The sequence below is a fragment of the Strix aluco genome, chromosome 16, assembly GCF_031877795.1.
Source record: "Strix aluco isolate bStrAlu1 chromosome 16, bStrAlu1.hap1, whole genome shotgun sequence".
NCBI lineage: Eukaryota > Metazoa > Chordata > Aves > Strigiformes > Strigidae > Strix > Strix aluco.
In genome coordinates, this window is record NC_133946.1 from 12692963 (window position 1) to 12717242 (window position 24280).

The 24280-nt window shown below is 40.5% G+C and overlaps 1 protein-coding gene across 7 annotated transcripts in view; it reads left to right on the plus strand.

Annotated features, from left to right (window-relative positions):
* Positions 1–438: 438 nt before the first annotated feature.
* Positions 439–24280, plus strand: part of DENND5A (DENN domain containing 5A) — a 69133-nt gene continuing 45291 nt past the window's right edge. For 2 of the 7 annotated variants that reach the window (XM_074842501.1, XM_074842503.1), the window contains exons 1-3: positions 439–678; positions 19570–19679; positions 20384–21044. In XM_074842501.1, the coding sequence (XP_074698602.1) occupies positions 570–678; positions 19570–19679; positions 20384–21044 (880 nt within the window). In that variant the 5' untranslated portion in view covers positions 439–569. Of the gene's footprint in view, positions 679–18903; positions 18976–19569; positions 19680–20383; positions 21045–22464; positions 22595–24280 lie in introns of those variants that run through there. The other 5 variants (XR_012625455.1, XM_074842504.1, XM_074842500.1 and 2 more) reach the window with 5 other exon arrangements.

A 24280-nucleotide genomic window follows, 5' to 3' on the forward strand; every position in this document is an offset into this window, starting at 1 on the left:
AACCCCAAAAGCAAACAGTCCCCAAAGCCCTTCTCCCCGCACCCTGCCCCTCTCCCCCATGACCTGGGCTAGTGTCAGCATGCGGCCGCTCGCCAAAGCTGCGGCGTCACGACCACCCCTGGGGCGGCAGCGGGGAGCGGGCAGGAGAAGCTGCAGGTGACAGGGGACGACCCAAGTCCCGACGTGCTTTCCCCGCCCCACCAACACTAAACCGTGCCCTGCGCGGGCAGCCGCCGGCCAGGCCCTCCCGTCCTCTCCCCCGGCGGCGGGCGCGGCGCCCCTGAGGGGAGCCCGGAGCCCCTCGGCCCCGCCCCGCGCGCCCCGCCCCGCGGCACCAGCAGCATGACGTCATCCCGAGCGCAGGGCGCAGGCGCAGCATTGCGGCTCCCTGCCCGCGCCGCCCCCCCCGCGGGAACAGCTGGGGGCTGTACCCACAATGCCGTGCGGCGCTGCCCGCTCCGCTCCATCATGGAGGCGGCCGGCGCAGCTGGCGCAGCTGGCGCAGCCCCGCCGCCCGCCGCCGCCCGGCCCCGCACCCCCTGAGCCCCGCGCACCCCTCGGGCTCCAGCATGAGCGGCGGCAGCGGGGGCGGCTCCTCGGCACCCGGCCGCTTCGCCGACTACTTCGTGATCTGCGGGCTGGACACCGAGACCGGGCTGGAGCCGGACGAGCTCTCCGGTGAGTGGCCGCGGGCTCGGGGGGCGGCGGCCGCCGTTAATGGTCGGCTCGGTGGAGGCGGCGGGACGGCCGCTCTGGAGGCGGGGTCCGGCCTCGCCGCCTCCCCGCTCCGCGGTCCCCGGGCGCCGTCTCGGGCGGCCGCGGGGCACCGCGGGGGGAGCCGAGGGAGCCGTCGGCGCCGCCGCCCCCCGCCCCGGGTAGCGGCGCTTGTGCCCCGCGCCGGCGCCTCGGGGTCCGTGTAGGCGCCCCGGGTGCTTGGGCTGCAGAAGTGCCCGGCTGTGCACCGCCGTCCGTTTGTGGAAGCGTACCCAACTTCTGAAAAACCCCAATAAAGTGCCTCTTTTAAACGGCCCCTTCGAAGTGAAGGGTGTGCGGTGGCGGTGGCGTTATGATAGGTCATCTCTGTCTTCACAGCCATCCGCTGCGCTCCTTTCCGAGCTCGGTTGCATTTATCAACTTTTAGTCAGGCTCTTGGACATTTGAAACACGCAGGTAATCTTAATGAACCAGATTTTGCAGGGAAAGTGAAGACTTTTTGTTTGTTCTGTGTTAAGTTTTGTTGTAGCATAGGATAAGAATTCTCTTCCAGCAGTATCTGAAAAGAAATCGGATTAGGAGGTAATTACCTGTTAGATGACAATGTTTGCCCTGAATACACAGCTAAACCACATCAATCTATCCCACAACACCGTGCAAACCTGGGCATCCTTTTGTTTTAGCAGCACCTTGTTTCAGCTTTAGTTTCACTGTACTGGCTTCAGTTAGATTGTTGCTTTAGCATCTTTAACTGTTCAGAAAGATATAGAAATGAGGTGATGGAAACCTGACCTGACATCACTACTTATTTTGTGTGTTTGAGCTCAGAACCTGACCAATGTTATGGGTTTTTTTTTTTGATTAGCTTGTTTTAATAAGATGTGATGATGGTTTTTTTACATCATTGTATTTAACACCCCCACCCCCAATAAACACTTGTTTCTTGTAGAGTGAAATTTGCATTATTAGAACTGACTTCTTGCATTGAGCTCTCTTAAACTTTGGCTATGATGGAAACTTTCTTTTTTTCCTTTTAATGACTTCAAACAGAATTTCTCATCAGTCCCTCATGCTGAGCAGTACCTTACCCTAGAAGAATTCATGTTTGTGTAACGTTAAAATAACTGTAAACCACAATTTGAGACTTGAAGAGTGAATACAGCATAATGAGCTGCGCTGTAATGGCACTTTAAATTACAGCATCGACTTAATTTAAGAAATGCAAGAGAACAAAATGCAATACAATTTCATTGAAGGATATGTGAGGTTCCCCAGATTTTTCTTGATTAAATCACAAGTGAACAAAGTTCCTGGGTTGAAAACAGTTTCTGATGTTAATGTTGTTATTCATTTACTATATATCTATTTGTATAATGTAGTGCAAGGCATGCTCAGTAATACTGCCTGATCTTGATTGGAACATGAATAATTGTCCTCACATAATTAAATTTAAAACTAGCAGTGTATTACTTTGAGCTAGCTATCTAATAGTAAACTGGAAGACATCAGTGCCTTTTTTTTTGAAATATTCTGTCTGAGTGCGCAGGTCTGAAAGCTGGAGCGTGATGTTCTTTCTGTATTTGCTTTCCCGGTCAAGGACTACATCTATAGTATGTAAAACTGCAGCATGCAATGTATCTTGGACTCTGCTATTCCACCATGATACTGTAATGGTGTTCCTTGTGACAAGGTGTGGGTTTTGGGGAGAATAGGTTTTAGTATTTATGGGGGAGGCTGATTTTTGTGTGATTTTAGGAAAGGGTTTAAAAAAAGAGTGGGGGAAATGAGGAGGAGGATAAATTCGCGATAACGTCACAGCATATGAGCTAGCTGGAATTCCGGTGCATTTTCTTGAGTTTGTTGTGTTATTAATAATGCATGATTGTGTGACTGATAATGATTTTAAATTGTGTCTTAGGCTATAGCCTCCTCCAGTGTCCACTGATATAAATGGAATGGGCCTCTGTTGATTTCAGTGGGTTTTGGATAAAGCTTTGAAACACTTTGTGCTTGCTGGAAGGCTTTCTTGTTTGAATGAAAGGGTTATTGTTCACTGTTTTTTTCCCCTCCTTCTTATTTCTGTTCTGAAAAACAGATTCTGAATCCTTGTACTGTTGAAACAATTTGCTTCATAAGTGTCCATTGTTGGAAGAGAGGCGCTGGCACTTCGGCCGGTGGGTGCAGGGGTGGGGAGCGGGATGCCTCCCCGGCATGGTGAGGCCGGGCACGGCGGGTCTCTCCAGGGCTTTCCTGCGTCAGGGCTGCCGGAGCCCAGCCTGGCATGATGTCATCGCTACCCCACCGCCGCAGGGAACTGGCGGTCGCTGCCAGGGCCTCCGGGGATGCTGCCGGCAGACTTTGTTCTCACCAAGCTAATAAAACTGTGTATTTCAGATATTCAGCCTTAATATTGATGATACAGCGTTTTCTGCAGACGTACAAATGAAGCATAAGATCGTGAATTGATGCTCAGTCTAGTTACTTTGCTTGAAGAGACACCTCTGATAGTGTTTTCCCTTTGTATGTTGGAAGCTTACTAAATAGCACAGCTGTAACACTTTTTCCTGATAAAGTTGTCTGACTGATGGAAAATGCATGATATGTGCATATGTGTTTGGGTTTTTTAATATAGAGAGAAGTACTGTATTTATTTAGGACTTTATAGTTAGCGTGCGTTAAAGAGAGCATGTTTCCTATTGTTAGGGCTTCTTTATCCCCAAATTTAAGTGATCTGGCTATCTGAGCATCCTTCCTTATTTTGATAATTTTGTTCCCACTGGGTGACGTGTTAAATCAAATAGAAAAAATTTACTAGGTGGTAGTAAAACAAAGCAAACAAACAAAAAACCGTCAAAAAATCCAACTCAGTTGCTGAACTGGACAAGAGAGGAGCTGACATGCATTTCTACATTTCCAGATGGTGTTGATGTGCCAGAAGTGATGACAGAAATCTCTTAAGTATGCTGCAAAGGTCTGTTTTAGATACATTTCCTTCATAGAGGAAATCCCGGAATAGTTGAGGTTGGAAGGGACCTCTGGAGGTTGTCGGGTCCAATGCCCCTGATGCAGCAGGGCCACCTAGAACCGGTTGCCCAGGACTGTGGCCAGATGATTTTTGAATATCTCCAAGGATGGAGACTCCACAACCTCTCTGGGCAACCTATGCCAGTGCTCACTCACCCTCACAGTGAAAAAGTGTGTCCTGATGTTCAGATGGAACCTCCTCTGCTTCGCTTTGTGCCTATTGCTCCTGATCCTGTGATGGGGCACCATGAAAAGAGCCTGGCTGTGTCCTATTTGCACCCTCTCTTCAGGTATTTCTATATATTGATTCCTCCCTGAGTCTTCTCTTCTGCAGGCTAAACAGTCCCAGCTCTCTCAGCCTTTCCTCATACGAGAGTTGCTCCCCAGACCCTTAATCATCTTCGTGGCCCTTTGCTGGACTCTCTCCACTCTGTCCATGTCTGTCTTGTACTAAGGAGCGCAGAACTGGACGCAGCACTCCGGGTGTTGCCTCAGCAGTGCTAAGCAGAGGGGAAGGATCACCTCCCTCGACCTGCTGGCAATGCTTTGACTAATGCAGCCCAAGAGACCATTCACCTTCTTTGGAGCAAGGGCACATTGCTGGCTCATGGTCAACTTGGTGTCCACCAGGAAATAATGCAATACATCAACTACCAAAAATCTTCTGTGTGTAATATAATTTACCGTAATCCTGCAACATTATGATAGGATTTCTTAATTTAGGTTGTATGACTGTGCCCTGGAAAGGTAATGAGAATGAAGTCGTGCTTCATCTCATCTTTCAACTGGAGTCCCTTAGCTGTTGAGTGAGTTAGATGTGATCTGAATGATGGTGGAAATACTTGCACTACATGGAACTGTTGGAGTTTTTGTGCTACGTTCTTATTCACTAAAGATTTTGTTTTCTTTTCCTCCTCTGTGGTGTGTTAGTTTTTAACAATCACTTGTCAATAGAGTTTGTTTATGACAGAGTGGCAAAACAAAGGATCAGCTTGCCATTGCGTTACACTTATGTGTAATTGTAGTCTGGGAGTTGCTATTACAGAGTACAGAACTCGGACCCAAATACCTGGACACCGTATTCTAATCTAAGATGTTCTGTTGCACATGCCTTAGTAGGCTTGAATGTCATATCATAAAGTTGATAATAGTTATTGTTACAAAGGAGAAATAGTGTAAAAAAAAAAAAAAGGAAAGAGAATCCGTATAATCGATTGGTAATTTACTAATAGGCTTGTTTTTAAAAAAATCTCACTCTAGAAAACTAAGGCCAGTGACTAGTCTGTCACGTCTATTTCTGCCCTTCTTCCCAGCCTGAGCTGGTCTTTTAAGGTTTGGTCCAAAATTTAATTTATTCAGTAGATGGACTTGTGTTCATTTTGCCAAGGCCCTTATCATGGTGCTTTGAGTTGTTCGTCTGATCATGAGCTTCATCCTTAAAGGAGGATGGAAATGAGTGTTAGGTGAAGCCCAGGTGTCCAGGAAATATCCTGCCTGTATGTAGACACCCTTCATGTGCCTTTTCAGGATCCATATTAGATCTCCTTTCACTCTGGTATATGACGATGTGATACCATTTTAATTATTCTTCATCTCTCATACCTTTTTTTTGTATTTTGTTTTTAATGGTGTTGAGGCAAGAGCTGTATGTGTGTAGATTATGTAGCGTAACAGGACTGATTATGACTAAGCATCTATGTGCTGGCACAGTTATGACTTTATTAGTGCTGGTGGGTGAAATTCTAAAGGAAAATGATAGCTGGTATGTAGTATTCACCTAGCTCCACTCAAAATTAATCTGACAAACTGATATTAGGGCAAGCATTTCTCCTCACCAGTAAAACAGAGTTGTTGTCTCACCTACCCCTCTGTCTGTAATTGAAGTGCCATTATTTTTCTATTTTGTTGGCATGAGATTTAAATGACAGCTTATCTTCATACATTTCCTGTTGGTAGGGTTTATTTTAACAGCATTTTGTATCAATATAAACTCTTAAAAAAATGGGTGTGATGAAATGATTGAAGGCATTTGTCACATATATAAACCAAGAAATTGCTTAGCATTTCAGAATTGGGGTAGTAGTTTCCTTTGTGGTAGTCCATGTAGTAATGATGTTATCAGCACCTGTGTTAGTTTTTGAGTTCAACAGACTTAAGTAGTTGCAGGCTTTTATTTTGCCTCAAAGTTATTTATAAGGGGTAGCTAAAGGGAAAGAGGAGGAGGAAGAAGAGCAAGCTTAATTTAAATTAGCAGATATAATTTTCTGACTGGCATTTAACCTGTTTTGTATTTTCCTCTTTTGGGCATTTTTACCTTGGAATTGAGACATGACGTTTGGGGTTGGAGCCAGCTGTGATTCTTGCAGTGAAGCTCTTCTGCAGTACTGTTTATTCCTTGTGTAAATAGCGTGTGAGTAAATTTCTCTATCTTTGCTGTGGTAGTAGTACCAACAGTTGCTGCAGAGTGAATTGCCTTGGTGGGAGCCATTGCTTGATTCTTCCAAAGGCTGAAGTGTTCTGTGATTTTTGCGGTTTTGTTTTTGGTGGTTTTTTCCCCTCTTCCTCTCTTTGTCCGTAATATGGATGGTATTGGTGCGAGCTTCCCACAGTTCCCTAATGGTGTGCCTCTTCCCTTGGGGATTCATTCTGAGACTGAAAGGGAGGTTTTTCAGTTTCTTTGCTTCTCTGAGATTGCTAACCAAGGTGTTAAGTCTGTGGGGGGCCTCTCCAGTAGCACCAAAGCTGAGACCACACACTGTTTTCACACAGGTCACTGTGGACCGGCAGCAGATAGCAACAACTTTTGGCTGGATTTATGCTGTCACATGTGAAACATTTTAATCCGGATAATAGTTTATTCCGCTCCTCCCTACCCCCTCTATCTTTTCCCAAGAAGCTGAAGCTGTTTGCCATGTTTGAGTGCCAAAAAGATCTTTTGTCTCTTTGGGAACTGAGGCAGACGTGCTAGGGTAGCTGATACATAGAATAAAGAATGGGAGAGCTGATGTAAGGGGGAAGCAGCTGTACTTTGCTGAACTACATTTAAAGCCACAGTTTATTAGGTGATATTTCTATAATGCCAATCTTATGATTATAATTTTTGTATTTTAGGTTAAACTGAGCTGTGTGCTTTACAGAATCATCCCCTCAAAACCCCCAAAACTCTTCATTCTTCCACCCTTCAGTATTCAGTTACAAATTCGGCTTATTTGGAAGGCTTTTAGGTAAGGTGTGGGGGAGGAGAAAATTTATAAGTTTTTGGTTTGAGAATAGGCTAAAGTTGCTAAAACAGCGTCTAAAGAATTAAAGTTTACAAGTCTGACTTTTGAAGCCTTTTAAAAAAGCCACGGTAATTTCACCTTATTAAAGCAAGTCATATATACAAAGTTGGGTTGATTTGGCTTTTTGTTCCTTTGGGGGTTTTTTGGTGTTATTTTGTTTTCTTTGCAGTTTCTTTTGCAAGAGAGAAACTGCACAAAGAGAATATCTCAAATGGATTATATGGGAAATACTGCTGTTTGCAAATAATAAAACACTTTTTTTTTTTCTCTCCTAAATCTTCAAATTACTGATCCTGTAGTTACAAAACACTACAGCTGTTTTTATCTGGCTTTTGACTTAGTGATGTCCTACTTGAGTGTTCTCGGTAATGACTTCTCATACTTTCTTTTGAATTCCCTCTAACCTGCAGGGCTCATGTAGCAGAAATAATGCACGTGAAGTGACAATGTCAGAAGCAATTACTTGCTGATGTATGTTGTACAGTAATTATTCTCTCTGAATTTCTTGACAATCCTTTCAGATTTGTGGTTTGTAGTTACGTTTGCAGTGAACTGGAATGTTAACCCTGGGAGGCTTAAAATGCTATTGCACAGAGAAATTATTGAGCATTCCAGCAGAAACTGATGAATGATGAAGAATTTACTTGGAGTGCTTGTGCTCAATGCTTGTTTCTTAGTCTTTCCAGGAAAATGCTATTTTGCTTATGGTTTTCTGGGCCAGGTTTCAAACTTTCCTATAGAATTGTAGAGTATTGTCTTTTTTATTTATTTTTGTTTTGTTTTTTACTGGTTGTATGATCAGCCATGATCAGGTACAATATGTACCTCTGTGTTGAGTCATTTACATATTGATCTTGAGAAAGAAACTTCAGTGCATTTCACAGAGAAGTGATTGCAGACAGATAGCATGGCAGTCATAAGCAACCTTTTCATTTTCAGATATAGCGACATTTCAATGTTTGAGTAAGGAAAAAGGGTTGGTTTTACAGAAACAGGCATTCTTTCAGCACGACTTCAGGCAAGTTTGGAAGTTTTATTGCAATTGTAGTTGCTGCTGCTTGTGTCTACAATTGCACTCTGTTGCAGAAATATGTGGTCAGAGGTCTCGAGGTTGCTGCGAGGTACTGATCTGTATACTTAGATGGTTGTACAGCTGAACTTTTTGTGTTTTACTGATCTCTGTATGTCATTGTAACCTGCTTGAAAGGTTTCATGTGTATTTTAAAATACGGCTTTCCTCTTCAATGCAATTCCAGAAGAATAGAAACACTTGGTTAAAGGACCGGACAGGTGCTTCAATAACATTTGGTCCTTGTGTTTTCACACAGATGTGTCCATTAGTCCTCAGAGCTGGAGTTAGGGGGCAATGGGAGTGCAAAAAGTAGGGACATTTAACTGGAGGCACATGTCACTGTAAAAGGAGACCCACAGTGGTTCAGGAGGGTTGCCTGAGATGGTCTGTGCTTCTGTTTGCTCAGGCTTTCCTGAAGCAGTCTGACTGGGTCTGCTGATCTTAGATGGGCATGAGGGGAACAGCTGATTTCTATATTAAACGTAGTTAAAATATGCTTGTCTCCGCTTCTGCTTTATATTTCTAGTACACGTAAAAGAATTGTGTTCTATTCTGAAGATAAGCCACCCTTTTCCTTTCTCAGTGTCCTCTGTTGCGTGTATTTCAGATCTACTGTGTAATGAAATGGCGCCGCCCCCTCAACCCCCGTGGCTGAGAACGTGCCCGTCATTGGAATTTTGAGTGCTGCTTCTGTTGTTTAGTTGGAAACAGATCTAAATATCCTTCTGTAAGTCTTTTTGCTGTGGCTAAAGCAGAAAAGTAGTTTAGTAAAACAATTCTGTTTTTAAGAACATTTCCTTGAAAATTTCTGCCAGGCAGTCTTGATTAAAATACATTGTATCCATCTGCCTTCCTGTGTTACATGCGTAGTTAAAAAAAAAAAAAAAAAAAAAGAGTTTAGGATGCTTTTAAAGACACAAGCTGAGGACTTTTTGAGGTTTTTTTTCTTGTTTGTTTTTTAAAAAGCTGCCTTAGATTCTTGATGGTTTCTTCTGCCACTTCCCTGTTCCACCTCTTCCCGCCTTCCTTGAAACGGTACCAGAAAAATAAAAACAAAAGCTTTTGGTTTCCTGACCTTACAATCGCAGAATGCAGATGTCCTCAGCTGTTTTTCTGTGGTGCTTTAAATCCATTGTTGCAGCATTTGAAACTATTCCAGAGTGTGTGTGGCAATGTTTTGTTACCAACTAGATGAATGCTGAAACTGAAAAGATGAGTGGATATCTATTAACTTTTTCATTTGCTGTATTTTCATTTTCGTTTGCTGTAGAGGGCTTGGAAGAATTTATGCTATCAAAGCAATGAATGATCAAGAGATCATTTGTGTCCAGTGGAGTTTGCACTAAATATCCAGTTAGTGAAGAACTCTTGTTTTTTATTTCAGTTCACAGTGAGCATTCACGTTACAGTTCTTGAAACATTACAATTCTTGGATTTTGGAAAGCAAAAGAAAAGGGGAAAACAACAGGATCTTTTACAGTCAACAGATTAAGGTTAACTTGTCTCTTTGTCCTCCCACCTTTCTAGTGACTGCAGTAGGAAGGATTGTATTGTCCGCTGAAAGAAATGTGTTCTCGTGGGATTGGGATAAGGGATTGTTATAATCAAGTTTGGGTTCCCTAGATGACAAACAGGCCAAAGAAAAAAAGATCCTTTCATTACTGTGGTTATTTTTTTCTTCTTCTCTGTACTTCTTCTAAAGAAAGTCCTTCAGCTTTTACAGATGAAAGCATGGCGCTCCACCCAACATACATTTGGGTTCACTTGAGACAGGTACCTAAGCAGAGGGCAGTGTGTCCATAAGGCATTTTTGCACCTTTGTTTTAGAAAGGCAGACAGTGGATTTCCTTTACCTTTAAGCTCTTTTGTCAGGGAAAGTGGAGCAGTAACTTGCATAGAGAAGTTTTTAGAGGCAGTCACAGATGTGAAAACCATAGGTTGTAGATCTGTTACAAATCCAGTGGAATGACAGTGATTGAACCCCCTGATTCATTAGGGACAGTGATTGAAACCCTGATTCCAGTTGCTTAAACAGCAGTGCTGCAGTAAAATGAAAGGGATCCTGAAGCTTTTCTTATATGGATAACCCGATACATTTAAAAAACTATTAAAGTCCCAATTCCAGTAACAAATTAATTGGTCTAACCACCACTTCAGCTTGCGCTATGCCAGGTGGTCTTGCCAACAGGGGGAAGGGGGGTTAGAAGTGTAGGACAGAGGGTTGATGTGTTTCAGGATAAAAGGGAAGAATTCTTTTTTGTGTATATCTGAGGAAGAGGTTTGCTGGGGAAGGGAGTTCTCTCTAATGAGAAATACGTGCAGTTCTGCTTAAGGAGGAGGAACTGGAAGGAAGGAAACAAGTCATAATCTGAAGGCATTTGTGCATTCATGGAGTGACTGTTGCTTACAGATTCAGCAGCTGCAGCTTTTCTTGAATCATGCTTTTTATTCCAAGAATTCTTGTTTAATGAATATCTTACCTTAGTCTGCCAAACTTTCGATGTTTATTTCCTACATTGTAGAGGTTTGTTTTTTTTTTTTTTTTCAGATATATATGGTTAAATACTTGTTAACTTGGAATCAGAGAAATTTACTGTTTTGTTTTGGCTTTAAAATAAACTTTGGCTAATTATTAGTATATTAATAGCTTCCTAGATATGTATTGAAAGGACTTTAGAATATGGGGTTCTGAAAAATCAGAATGGTATTGCTCTCCAGAAGGCTAGGTCTGGGGTTTTTGCCTTTCTTTTCTTGTCTGTTTTTTAAGGGCTAGAAAGAATCAACAGATTGCCATCTCATTTCGTATCTAGTATGGTACAGGCCCTATAATTTAATTACTGTTTGGATTATCCCAGTTTTGCTCTTAAGACTTGGAAATAGAATATTTGATCATTTCCATTGGCAAGTGGAAATATAGCAAGTCTTATTTTTATCAGAATTCTTTTGCCATTGATTTTAAGACACTGCTTCTTGGCTTGGCTGTCTTTCTATGCCTACATGCATCTTAAGCACCTGTATTTGCTTTTACAATGGAACCACGTCAACTCTTGGTCATCTCTCAGTTTGACTAATCAAGAAGTCCTCAAATCTCTCGGTGTACATACCAGCTCTTCTACCCAGTGTCCCCCCTTCCCCCAGTTTGCTCTCATTTACTTCATACTTTCATCCTTTCTACAGTGTGGATTCCAGACATAGGCACACTATCTCTTATGCCAGCTGGGTATTTTTATTTGGTCTTGGACCATGAATTTTAGAGCTGGAATAATTTTATGTTCAGTAAACATAATTATTTACCTTAATATATATAGCCTTGTTGTGTGTACTGAGAATGATTGCTGACTGAACTGGGAATCCTACTGCTGTTACGACACTAGCTGCTGGTTTTAGATTAACTTAATTCTAAATCTATTGTGGACTCCTGCTATTCTTGTATCTTTGGAAACAATTCAGACTCTTTTTCCAGTATGTTAGGCGCCTTGACAGTTGTGTTACTGCAGTTACTCTGTTTTCACCCAAAACCCAAGAATGAAAAGGATTATTTTCAAAATGTCCTACGATGTTCGTTTTCACCTAAGTATGGCTTTGTGCTGTGTTATTTTTTTTTTAATTGAAAGCAGGATAGAATTAGGCTGTTCTCTGGATAGTATTTATAATTCATGCACTGTTCAAATCCCCTTGTTGATTGACTTCTGACTTGCAGCCTCAGTCTACTCTTTGGGTGTCACGGTAAGCTCAGTCTTAAGCCCCCACTCTGCACAAGTTGGGATGACTCCCACCATTGCAAGATTCTTTGAACTGTGGTGTAGAAAGTGTGGAGGTAAAGGGTATGGTTATAGGGTTCTATAGGGTCTTCTGAATCCTAAATTCAATTTCTCCAGTGTGCTACTTAGTACAGGAAAGCTGCCCTAAGTGTATGGCTCATAGTTTCTGTTGCTGGTACTCTCATTGTTCTTATTCATTTGCTTAATTACAGCAATATGACTGTTTCATGTTGAAGCTGTTTTATATTTACTTCATTAAGACATTCATTTTAGTGGCAGCAGGAATTGCATATGCAACCTCTGTGTGCTAAAAGATTCCTGTAAGAGTGTCCTATGTGGAAAATATAATGTTTTGATTGCATGCTATCTAGTATTTTTTATTGAAGATGTCATGTATACAATAAATGCACACCAAGACCAAAGGAATTGAATTAGTAACAGGCTGTATCACAAGAATTTAAAGAAAGAAGCTGCTTGGCAGGGTGAAAGCAACAAACAGCTTAATCAGAATCAGTAGAGCTTTCTCGATGTCTGTGTTGTAATTATTTTGAGCAGATCAGCAACTCAATGAACATCGAAGGTGGCAGTATTAACAATTCTTTAAAATCAGTGTTGTGCGGCCATTTAGTTCTTTTATTGGCCACTTTTTCCAATAACTAGAGAGGCTTCTTCTCACTTGCTCTTTATTGTCATAGAGGGAAAATTAAGCTAGACTCTACCTTTGAAAGAGCTGCTCAAGGACTTTTTTTCTAGCTAGTGTTCAAGGAGAAGTTCCTGTACAGTTCTTAGTCTTGCATAATTTTTACAGTTGCAGCACTGCAGTCACTTTCTAAAAACTAAAATGAAATAGTGAATTGACACCATATACAAATGGCTGTGATTCAGTTTTTAAAAGTTTTGTTTTCAAAGTATCCCTGGCATTTTTTTTGATCAAGTTTGCCCTTTCTAATTAAGGACACCTTAAGCCACACGGTGCTGTTCTGTACTAGAGAGAACTTATTACATGAATGGAAAATTTTTGTGTTGGGGTGTATGTTACAGAGGAGAATGATTGATTGATGCATTGAAGAGGGAAAAAAAAATCTAGGGTTAGAAGTATACTTACAAAGAAGCAAGCTACTCAGCAGGGAAAATTGAGTTGTTACAATCAGGTAGAAGTTTTCTTGGGAGTTTGCATTAGAAATTTGCAAGCAATCCTTCTGTTGCTATAAGCTACCTGAGAACATGTATACGGTTGGCAGGCATACCTTGAATATACAGTGGATGTGTTAAGAGGTTTCAGTACAGGTCGTGACTACACATGAACGTTTGACAAGAAATATGTTACTACTTAGCAGCTAATAGTAGTGATAGCAACCATAAATTGCACTCGCCTATGGTTCAGGTTGTAAACAGAACTTTGGAGATGGCAGTCAAAAAAGGGAAGGGGTGAGAGGTGTGTGTCTGTGGTGGTAGAGATTTAGGTCTGAATTTCCAGCCCTTTAAAAAGGTCGTCTTCCTCTTTTGTCGAGAATTCAAAATTGCATCTTTCACTTACAGTAAATCCACTTTTCAGTTGAAAAGGGGAGAGGTGATAAGTAATTGGAACTGCAAGTTGTGCAAGGTAACCATTTTTCTTATTACTGTGTTTGGAAGACCCTCCCCCCCCCCCCCCCCCTTCTTTTCCTGCAGAGGACTACAGAAGGCAGTGAATCAGATTTTTCTTTGGGTAAATCAGGAAGGAGCTAAAATTAGACTTTTCAGTATTCACTCTTTTTATTCTTATTATCCCTCAAAGCTGAGGAAAGCTTGGTAGATAGCATCTTGCACATTACTGAATTGAAGAATGCTTTAGCTCATTCTAGTTTCTGTATTTTTTTTTCTCTGTATAATCTCGTAGAAAAGCGGTATCCATTGATATGGGTAGTTTCATGCAGATACTTCCAAAGCAATGCTGTGCTGCACAAGTTGAAAACTCTGTGTAGTATCTCTGTTTGTAAATGCTAATTCTCATCAGACCAAGACACAGACACAGCTGTCTTCTGCTCACAGGTTGAGTAGCAAGAAAAGTAATACAGGTAAGAGCAGGGAGGAGCATAAAAATGAGAGCCAGAGAGATTGGCAGCGTACACTACAAATCTACACTGTGATACCGCTTACATTCAGTATTAGGTGACTCAGGAAGGTATCACTCAGTAAAATGAGGTGTAGTTGTTACAGTACTTGAAGTGTATGCATTAGCTGTTCTAATGTGCTTGGAATTAGGAAGTCCAAATTAGACACGTAGGCCAGCATCATTTAAGGTGGTATAAATATTGTTAGAATGGGAAGCCTGTCAGGCCTTATGGCAAATTGTATTAGATGGCTGTTAAGAGGAGTGGTGTGAGCTTCAACGTAGGCCTGGTCTTAACTACATGTTCCAACTAAATATAACATGTTTCAACTCTTTGGTCATCTTGAGCAGGTTTGTAGTTTCCTTTATGCATGCAATACAGTCCACCAGATTCAGTTTACTGGAGAGATGTGAGAGCGCAGAGTTGGAGAGTTACCTGCCTCTTACATGAGGTTTAATCCGGGAAGCACTGAGTGCACCTCACTCCAGTCTGAGCCTGCTGTGAGCTGAGCTTGGCCTGCCACGGGAAGAGCTGGCTCAAGCTGGCAGTCTTGGTAGCAGCAGCATTCAGCATCCTGGTCATCCCTCAGGCAGGGAGAGACTGTCTCAGAGGTAATGCCTAGCTGGTGACTTCCCTTTTGATAAGCAAGCTTGCTCTAGGAACTTAAGTCTTTTATGCATGTCTTTTTAAATTACATGGTAACAAATAAGGAGAGCGCAATATAGGACTGTAATAAGGCTGACTGCCTGTATAGTGTAACAGTGGGAATAGCTTGTTTTTGCCACAGTTGAGATGGATAAAATCTTCTCAGGTCGCTGATTGCTGTAGCATCTTCACTCCTTTTTCACCCCATGGTGGAGTCTTAAGGGGTTGAAGTGTGCAAGACAGGAGAGGAAGGACAGGGCATTACCCAAACCAGATGGTGATTGCTGGTGTTGAGAAGACTATTGCCCCACAGGGCAGGAGCCCGCAGGTGGGCAAGCTGGGCCGCAGGAAGAGGAGCGGCTTTAGGAGTTACTCAGTTACCCGTGTAGGTTATTAAAACTCTGCTACAGTCCCCTGTTATCTTCAGTGCACCAATTTAAGAACTTCTGTGTCTGTGGTTTGCTCTTTGCTTCCTTCCTGTTCTGGGGGATCCGTATAAGCTAATGAAGCTGTGGACATGGGCTAAACTGGATTAGAGAAACGTGAATCTTTAACCTCCCTTCATTCTCCGTTTATTTCTTTTTAATCCAAATAATTTCACTGATCCTATTTTGAGTGGGATGCCACAGATAGTGTTTTTTCCAATGACAAAGAAATTCTGAGATTCTCTGCTTCACTGCCATTGCTCCTCTAGTTGCAGCATCAGGTCTCATCCTAAACTGGTGTTTGTGGATTTGTACAGTGCCTGAATGTGGTGAAATGATGTTTCTCTATGCTTTTATGATATTATTTACATTACAAAATACAATGGGATTCTTACTGTTTTGGAGGTTTGATGTTGAGAAGCATGTTGGCGTGAAACTTCCTGAAATATTCCTGTTTTCTTTCCTTTTTCCTAGAATTTTGTATGTTTATGGATTGTGTATGTTGTATGACAGTTCCTGACAAATAATCTTATAGTTGTAGCTATTTGGTTACTGGTTTAAAATCCAAATTATTTGCAAGTTTGTAGTCTGTGGGGTGGTTTGTATCTTCATTTTTGTAGAGCTCTTCCTCTGTTGTGATGAACATCTTGAGCGATAATGTGTATGTGAGGAGCATCAAACGTGTTTGAAAGGCCTCCTTAGTCTTCAGCAGACAATGCTGTGTTCCATTAAAAAAAAATCCCTTTTACATGGAACTTGCACAAAAGACATTATTTACAGAGAAATAATGTTTGAAGACCTCTTTGTTGTAACTTGGATCAATAAGGGAAGTACTTTCTAGCCATCACTTCTGCTAGAGGAGAGGAACTATGAAAAACATGATCTGGAGATCATAGTCCTCAGATAGTCGTTAATTGTGGGAACGTGTACTCACTCTGAAACTTGTGGGATACATCATATTTTTATCAGTTTATCTTCTCCTACGTCTTCATTTTCTCAGTTATTCTAGAATAAAACTGTCCATTTTTGCTGATGGGTTCATCTCATGCATTTGTTAAACCTGCTCTTGTCTTCAGTGGTTTTATTAAACCCATTTCAATTAGTACTAAATTAATCAGATGTCTAATCCACACAGATGCAGATCTTGAAACCATGAATTATTTTTGCCTGCTGGAGATGTGTGGCAGTTGGTATTTTGCTGGAGCAGGGTGTTTGTGTTTGACGCTTCTAACTGATCATAAATTTAGGGTTAATTGCTTTTTGACTCCTGATATAAGCAAGTATTGTTTGTGGAATTTTTTTTGACTGTCTGTTGATGGGTGTCTAGTGAGAACCACTAGATATTTAGTGAGAGAAGTGTAGGGGGAGTGTAGGCGATGGACTCGCTGGTCCTCAGGTTCTCTTTAGTTGTAGTGGCAAGAAAACAGCGTGGCCAGTGTCCTGGAGTTGCACAGATCACCTTTCTGTTCCTGGGTTGAACTTTCCAGGTGTTGTTGGTGAGCTGTCACTTGAGATTCCCTGCCCTACTGGTATCTTTGGAAGTCAGCATTGCCCAGCCTGAAGGTCCAGTGATTTGCTGTATTATAAGCATGAAGGTTCTTACAAAAAGAGATAGCTAAAGATGGAAGACTGTGCTGCCGTGAAAGAGAAAATGAGCATCATGCTCGTGCAGAAGTCAACATGAGAAATATGGTATCGGAGCTGGGTGGCTCTAGAAAAGAAGTGTAAAATGGAGACACTCTGGTAAGAGCAGTGTCTGTGCAACAGCTGAATTGTTTGATGAATTACAGGAAGGCATTTAAGTGTTGCCTTATGTTTCTGTCTGGATCAGGCCTCAATGGGTTTCCAGAAACCAATTTCAGTGCTTTCATTAACTTATAGACAGACTTCAGCTCTAAAAAATTTAAGTGTGTGTTGGACAGAATGTGTCTTTGGAGGAGATGGGGCAAGGTTTTTAAAATATATAAGCATCCATTCGGTGTTGGTTTTTTTTTAATCAGAAGGGAAGAGCGGCATCATGTATTTTGCAGTATTAATCATCTTAACAAAAAGGTCTTTGAGTCACGGATTTTAATTCCAAAATATGCATGACCTTCCACATAGGTGAACCCAGTGATTGTGGTGTGTGGTTTCCAAGTTCAGGAGAAAATTTGGCCTTCACATATTTTCTCCCTTACATGTATGTGGAAGAAAAAAAAACAGGAACAAAATAGCTTAGTAAATGTCTGAGGTTTTCGCTCAATTATCTAAAAGTTGACATTACATCATCTGCACAGATGTAAATATAGAAAATAGTAGGTGTGTTAAATCTCCTGACTTATTTTAAAACCTCTTTTACAGAGGACTCTCTTCACTTGAGTGCATGTTTGTGTCAGTAAATAGACCTGTGCTATTAATGTCCATTTTTCTTTCTCTTTCTGGGAAATTGGTTGTTTCTTTTAAATGCTTATTTTCATCTCTAAAGGTTGCTTTTAGCTCTTGTGGAAGTGCTGTTATGTTTTCTGTCATTGGCTCTGCTCTTTCCCATGATGGTTATATTTCAGTGAAGTTGTGTTCTGTTTTTTCCTAACTACCCCTCTCTCTATAAATGCTTCAGATTTTCCCAAATAAGCATTTTGTTTCTCTCTGAACAATGATATTATTGAACAAAGTAATAAATAATGTAGCTGAGTGGTTTGGTATGAAAATCAGCTGAGCTGTAGATTTTTCAGACAAACAGGAAAACAATCCCTCCTTTAAGTTCAGTGCTAAAAACCAAAGGATTAGCAAAATAGATGGGAATATTTTGGGTATTGTGAGACCTGTCCTAGGTCCTGATTCATGATAAGTTCCTGTTCGAGGTAATATTTAAGACTTAGTTTAAACAAAATCCAGAGTTACATGACTTCTCAACTGTCAAAGGACTTATTAAGCATTCCATGGAAACAGAGTTTTGTTTGGTGTAATGTGTTTGTTAGATGCTTTGTTGTCTGTAGGGAGTGTTATAACTATCTCTGTGTATGGCTACTTTGTGGAATTAAATGTTGTACGAAATAAAGATTCTAAGTTGGCTGAGAAATTGAACTTTAAATATTGCTGCAAAAGTACAGAACAAACCCAACCAATTCTGAAATCAGTTTGTATTGCCATGTAATTGCTCCATGTAAGAAAACAAGCGAGGAGTTGAAGTGTGTTTTCTCTTTTGCAGGTGTTGCTGAAATAGTTTGATTTATTTAAAGCACACGATTTCATGCAATTGTGCCTGATTGTTAGTGCAGCTGTCAACAGCTGCATGCTCATTTATCTAATTGCATTCTAGTAAGATAGCTAAGCTTATTTTAAGATATGCAGTTGTGTGCATTTTTTTTTAAAGCAACTACACACATTCAGAAGATTTACTGCAGGAAGGTCTGTGCTATCACAATGAGCAGTCATTGCTCTAGAGGAAATTTGAGAGCTTATAACCAAGACCATATCAGCCAGCCTCGTGTGTGGATAGCATTTCTGAAAAGTTGGACCATGCCACTTAAATTCATACAGTTTTAAAGCCCTGAAATGGTCTTGTCCTTGGGGTTAGTTTAATCATCTGTTCTTTGGGAGTATTTTATAGTTTAACATGTAAAACTTCCATTTAACAAGCAACTACTTCCTACTGTTGCATCAGTATTCTGGTTATATATACAGGAACTATGAGCTTCTGTTACATACTGATCATCTCCTTCGAGAAATATGTACCTGAAATGAGAAATTTGTGTAACATGAAAAGCATATTAGGACAGTAGACTATCTATTATGCATGCTAATTCTGTATAGAATACTTGTATGTTTTTTACTGGTATATGTTAGCTACGTAATTGCAGTCGACAGTATAAAATTTATAATGCAGTGTTGTTTTTATTTGTTATATAGCTTTATGCCAGTATATACAGGCCTCTAAAACCCGAGATGGTGCCAGCCGTTTCATTTCAAGTGCAACAGAAGGTAAAGGAAAAAGCGTGGGGAAAAAAAGCGCACAATTTTTTGTTCATCTGATACCCTATCTTCGTGGGCATTTATGTGGCTCTTGATCTCTTAACCTTCTAGACTCTCTTCACAGCTAACTTCTTGTAATAGATGGTGGATACCCTTTTTCCTAAGTCTTGAAGAAGAAATTAAGTGATGCCACTTGTATGTCTATCTTAAACTTGCATCATCTTTGCATCTTGTCTATTTGTGCTTTTCTTCAGTAACGAAATTCTACCAAAACTGAAGCTTTAGCTATGCTTTAACAAGAATCTGACATATCTGAAGAGTAGCTTAGAGAATGGCTGTCATGACCACAATCTCAAGATAGTCACACTTAAGGAAAAGCACAGATACTTAATGACATAGAAATGTTACAATGCTAATCCTTGCTAATATCTGCAGTCTGACGATATGCTAACTAACTGTCTTGCATTTTCTGTTTCTCTTAAAAGGAGTGTGTGCTTAATTCACTTATCCTCACATCTACCTGCTGATGTCCTGCTTTTTGGCCTTGTTTGAGCTTAAAAAGAGAATGAAATATTTACTTCCGTATTTTTCTTTCACCTGCAGGGGAAAACTTTGAACAGACTCCACTAAGACGCACATTTAAATCCAAAGTTCTTGCTCGCTATCCTGAGAATGTTGAATGGAACCCTTTTGACCAGGATGCAGTGGGAATGGTCAGTATCACTTAATGGTTTTTGTTTTTAACACAGAAATCTACCTTAACAATTGAAGGCATTTATCTGTGTTTTCTTTGACACAAAAAGCGTGAAGTCTGTTGTAGATTGGAAATAATAACAAATTTCTCTCAATTGTGCAGGCTCTAAAGGACTTTTCATTTAATTGGGTTATTTTTTTAAAGGAAATTAAGTTAAAACTTTTAAGTGATAAGTCCCTAGGAGAGATTTTCGTTCTTTTACAAATTTTTTGTTACATTGTAGAGAATTGATAGAGAAATAAAGTGGTCTGCAATTAATGAATCTTCTTTGCGTATGATTTTTCGGTTTAATGGAATGTGGTATGGTTTCTTAATTTAGATAAAATATAGTGCTTTTTTCTGTCAGGTTTCTGGTCTTAGTGACTAAAATACTTTCCTTTATCTGAGTTTGGATTCTGTTATTTTATTCCTGTTGAGGTTAGTAACAAAATGGTGATGAGTTTCAATAGGAACTGCACACAGCCCTTTTAATATGTTCCTTTAGTTTTTCAGATTTAGATACGTATTGCTGTATTGTACAGAGATGTAACACCTAATAGAATGTAAAGTGAGATGTGACGGCAGTCTGTGGATTCTAAATCCTATTTTCACCATTGTTTCTGGAGTCAGGGGAAGAGAAAAGTGTGTTTTAATGGATATTATCTCCCTTCCCCCTTTTTATAGCTGTGTATGCCTAAAGGGCTTGCTTTCAAGACACAAGCGGATTCCAGAGAACCTCAGTTCCACTCTTTTATTATTACTCGTGAAGATGGCTCACGGACATTTGGATTTTCTCTCACGTTTTTTGAGGAGGTTACTAGCAAACAGATCTGCAGTGCAATGCAGACATTGTATCATATGCACAATGCTGAATATGACATTCTTCATACTCCACCCACAAATGACAAAGATAGCTGCAGCAGCACTGGAGACTGCAATGGCACTTCTGTTTCAAAGCTACAGCGTTTTAACTCCTATGACATCAGCAGAGACACACTCTATGTCTCAAAGTGCATTTGTCTGATTACTCCAATGTCTTTCATGAAAGCTTGTAAGAAAGTGCTAGAACAACTTCACCAAGCAGTGACTTCACCTCAGCCGCCACCTCTACCTTTAGAAAGCTACATCTACAATATTCTCTATGAGGTTCCTCTTCCTCCAGCAGGAAGGTCATTAAAGTTTTCAGGTGTTTATGGACCAATTATCTGCCAGAGGCCAAGCACCAGTGAACTACCATTATTTGATTTTCCGGTTAAAGAAGTTTTTGAATTGCTTGGAGTAGAAAATGTGGTTCAACTCTTTACCTGTGCCCTGTTGGAATTTCAGATACTGCTTTATTCACAGCGTGAGTACTTGGTTTCTGTTCTCCTCTTGTAGTGTATTGGCACAAGGTCTTTTTGTTTCTTGAATTTTAAAAAACACAAGCAACAGAATAGCTGCATTAAAGTGGTATTAGCATGCCAACTCAGTCAGGCTGATCTATGTGCAGGTTTTAAGGTAAAGAAAAGAACTGGAGTTGCAGAGTGTTGCATTGGCTCCTGTTTTTAGACACCGAAACTTAAAACTTTGGGCTTTCACATAATCTTCTGTATTGATGGACTAACTGTCCCCTTTATTGTTGTCTCTGGAAATGTGCTGTTGGATTGAGTAATATACCTTCTCCCATGTTCCTCTCCAGCTGCTTAGCTGAATTCCCTCCCCTCTCTGCCAAACTATCCATGCATTTAGAGGAGATACATAGTTAATTATGTATGGTTCTGGAGGAGAATTCACGATGCAAATATAATTTTCTCTTTGAGTACCCAAAGTCACATTTCAGTTGTTACTTTGAAATAAAATTACCTGAAAAAATTTCATTTGACGGAATTTAAATCCCAAATCTCTGCTAAGGCCTTGAAACAGTTATTGCTGAAGTCACATAGATAAAGCTTGCTTTGAAGAGGATAGGCAGCAACTAAGCTGAAATAGCATCTGTTTATAAATTAATAAGTAATGTGGTAGTGGTATCCATTTTCTGTGTTGAAATTTGTGAATACTGGGCTGCTTACTCTGCATCCTCTTACTCTAACACAGAGTATGTGGAGTTATGCCAAAAGATAATTTTTCTACTTCCCCCCCCCCCCCCCCCCCCGAAGCTGACTAACGTTAGTCCAGACCCACCCATCCATAGTGGTGTGGTTTAAAGTAGACAGACTGGATTTTGAACACTGTTTTACAGTAATGGTAAAGAAGCCTAGAAGACCCTAAGAGAAATCCTGGGATAGTCCGTGATGTTACTGAAATCTGGTTTTGATGTTTTCTTCCATTGAGCTGTCACTGAAATATGTAAAATACAAAATTTATAAAATATAACCTGCAGTTATTAGCAACATTCTTTTATTAGTATGAAATACAGATGTTTGTGTGTTGAGATGTGTGCGTAAACTAAAGCCAAAGATGGATTTTTTTTTTTTGTGTATAATCTAGGGGATTAAAAGTGTATAATGGCAGCAGGGCGTTATGGCACAGTTGTTGCATTGTATAAACCCTGTTAACTACCAGAGAAAAACTATACAGTAATTCAAACACAGTCAAAAAACCTTATTGTACTCAATAGTGGTTACTCTCTTGGATTTAAAAACCAAATTGCTTTCCTTATTCATTGAAAATCTAGAAATACTTGCCTAGCAGATGAAACTTTTGTGGTTTCTTCAGAAATGGATTAGGCATTTAGTTGTTTGCAGTTTAGGAAGAGTTTGTTTATGTGGATATCTGTGTCCCACCAGTGGATGATTCAAACACCAGCTCTTCCACCTGAAGAGGAACGCAGCCCACTTGGCCTGCAGTTGTGCTTGAGACCTCCTGTGGCGGCAGCGCGTGTGCCTGACGGGCTGGAAGTGTCACAAGAAAAGCAATGTGTGTGCATTGCCATGTTGGAACGGATTTCCCTGATCTCTTGTCAGGCCATCGCCTTACAAGTACTCTTTTCTCCTGGGCTGGAACTCAGCTTGCTTCTGGACTAGGCTTCTGTGTTCTGGGTTCTCTTTCCAAGTCATATTAATAGGTTCAACATTTTTTCTTGGATGCTTTCCAAGTGTCTGATCAGTGGTTAATTGAAGAAGCTTAAAATATCTCTGGAACACTTGAGTTTCTTGTTTGCACGCACAGACATATGGAATTCAAAGGGATCCAGGCAGCAGGTTTCCTTCTTTTGCTTTGTTTTGGTTTGTTAAGGTTTTTGTGGATTTTTTGTTGCTTTTGTTTGTTGGTCTTGTGGTTTGGTTTTTAAACTGGGATATGCTCCTAATACATTCTGCTCTTTCTTCTGTATGGTTGACTAACATCTGTTTTTTGCTGTTTGTAAACCAGGGAATGTCGAATGGAGATACAGGTGATTAGTGCACTCAATTCTAAGTGGAATCAGAAGTTGCTTCAACTTTTGTAAAGGGCTTGCTCGTGTTCTTGCACATGCAGCAATGTGAGGTCTAGGTTGTCCTTTAGAATATAAATGTTAAATTTTTTTAATGACCTTTGGGTTTGTTAAATCTCTGGGTTCTTAAACCTGTGACAGTTGAGGTGGTTGGGATCATTTCTTGTTCTCCTAGGCTGGATGAGATTATGATACTCATTGGGTTGATGTAGATTTAGAACAGTACATGTCAGGATCAGAGGGTTTACTTGTAAGATTACTTTTTTTCAAAAAAAAACAAAAACAAAAAACCAAACCCCAAAACTCTTGGAAGACTTTGCTGCCAGATGCAATCCTTTCTGAAACAAATTATTTGGCATCTTAAGTTGCAGTCAGTCCTTGGAATAGGAATAAGTTTGCTTGGCAGTGAATGTGTTTTGCTTTAAGATTTTGACATATTTCTGACTTTATGCTTCTGGAAATTCTTCTTTTGTCCCACTATATTGGCACAGCCTGTATGTTTTGGATCAGTGTAAGTCAAATGTAGGGAGTGAACACCTCAATTTGATTGTCCTGTTGAGGGAATTGTTTCCCATTTAGAAAAGGGTTAGAGGAATGCAGGTGCCTATAAACCAGTGAAGAATCTGAAGTTGTTCCTAGTGTGAGCCGGTGCCGAGGAACTCTGGCAGACACAGTGGTGCTGGAGGCCTTCAGCAGTGCCCTCACCAGATTGTTCAGCGGGAGCTGGTTTGCATTCCTGCAATTTATGTTGCTCCTGTATCTGTGAAATGGACTTATTCCTTATCTCTATAGAGCACCTAGAGCTCTTCTGAAAAATGTGCACTGAGTTAAGACAGCTGTGAAATCTACTTGAAGGCTATTTTCTAAACAGCTAAAAAGGAGAATATATAAATAAAATGAAAGGAGAAATGTAATGCCCCGCTACCACAGACTTTGATCTTGAACAGTTTTTAATTTCTGGGTATTTGCTGTCTGCTGCCATTTTTAAGCACAAATAAAGGTTTTTTTCTGCTTTGCGTTTGAATCACTCCTCTCCATCTTTGTTTCACTTGCTTAAAATTATGTTCACTCTGGAGATTTAAAGTATTAGTTTTATTTCTTTACAGTATTAGTCCCATGTTGCTCAACTCTAATCTCTTATGTAGGACACTTTCTTCTTACGTCTCTAATGA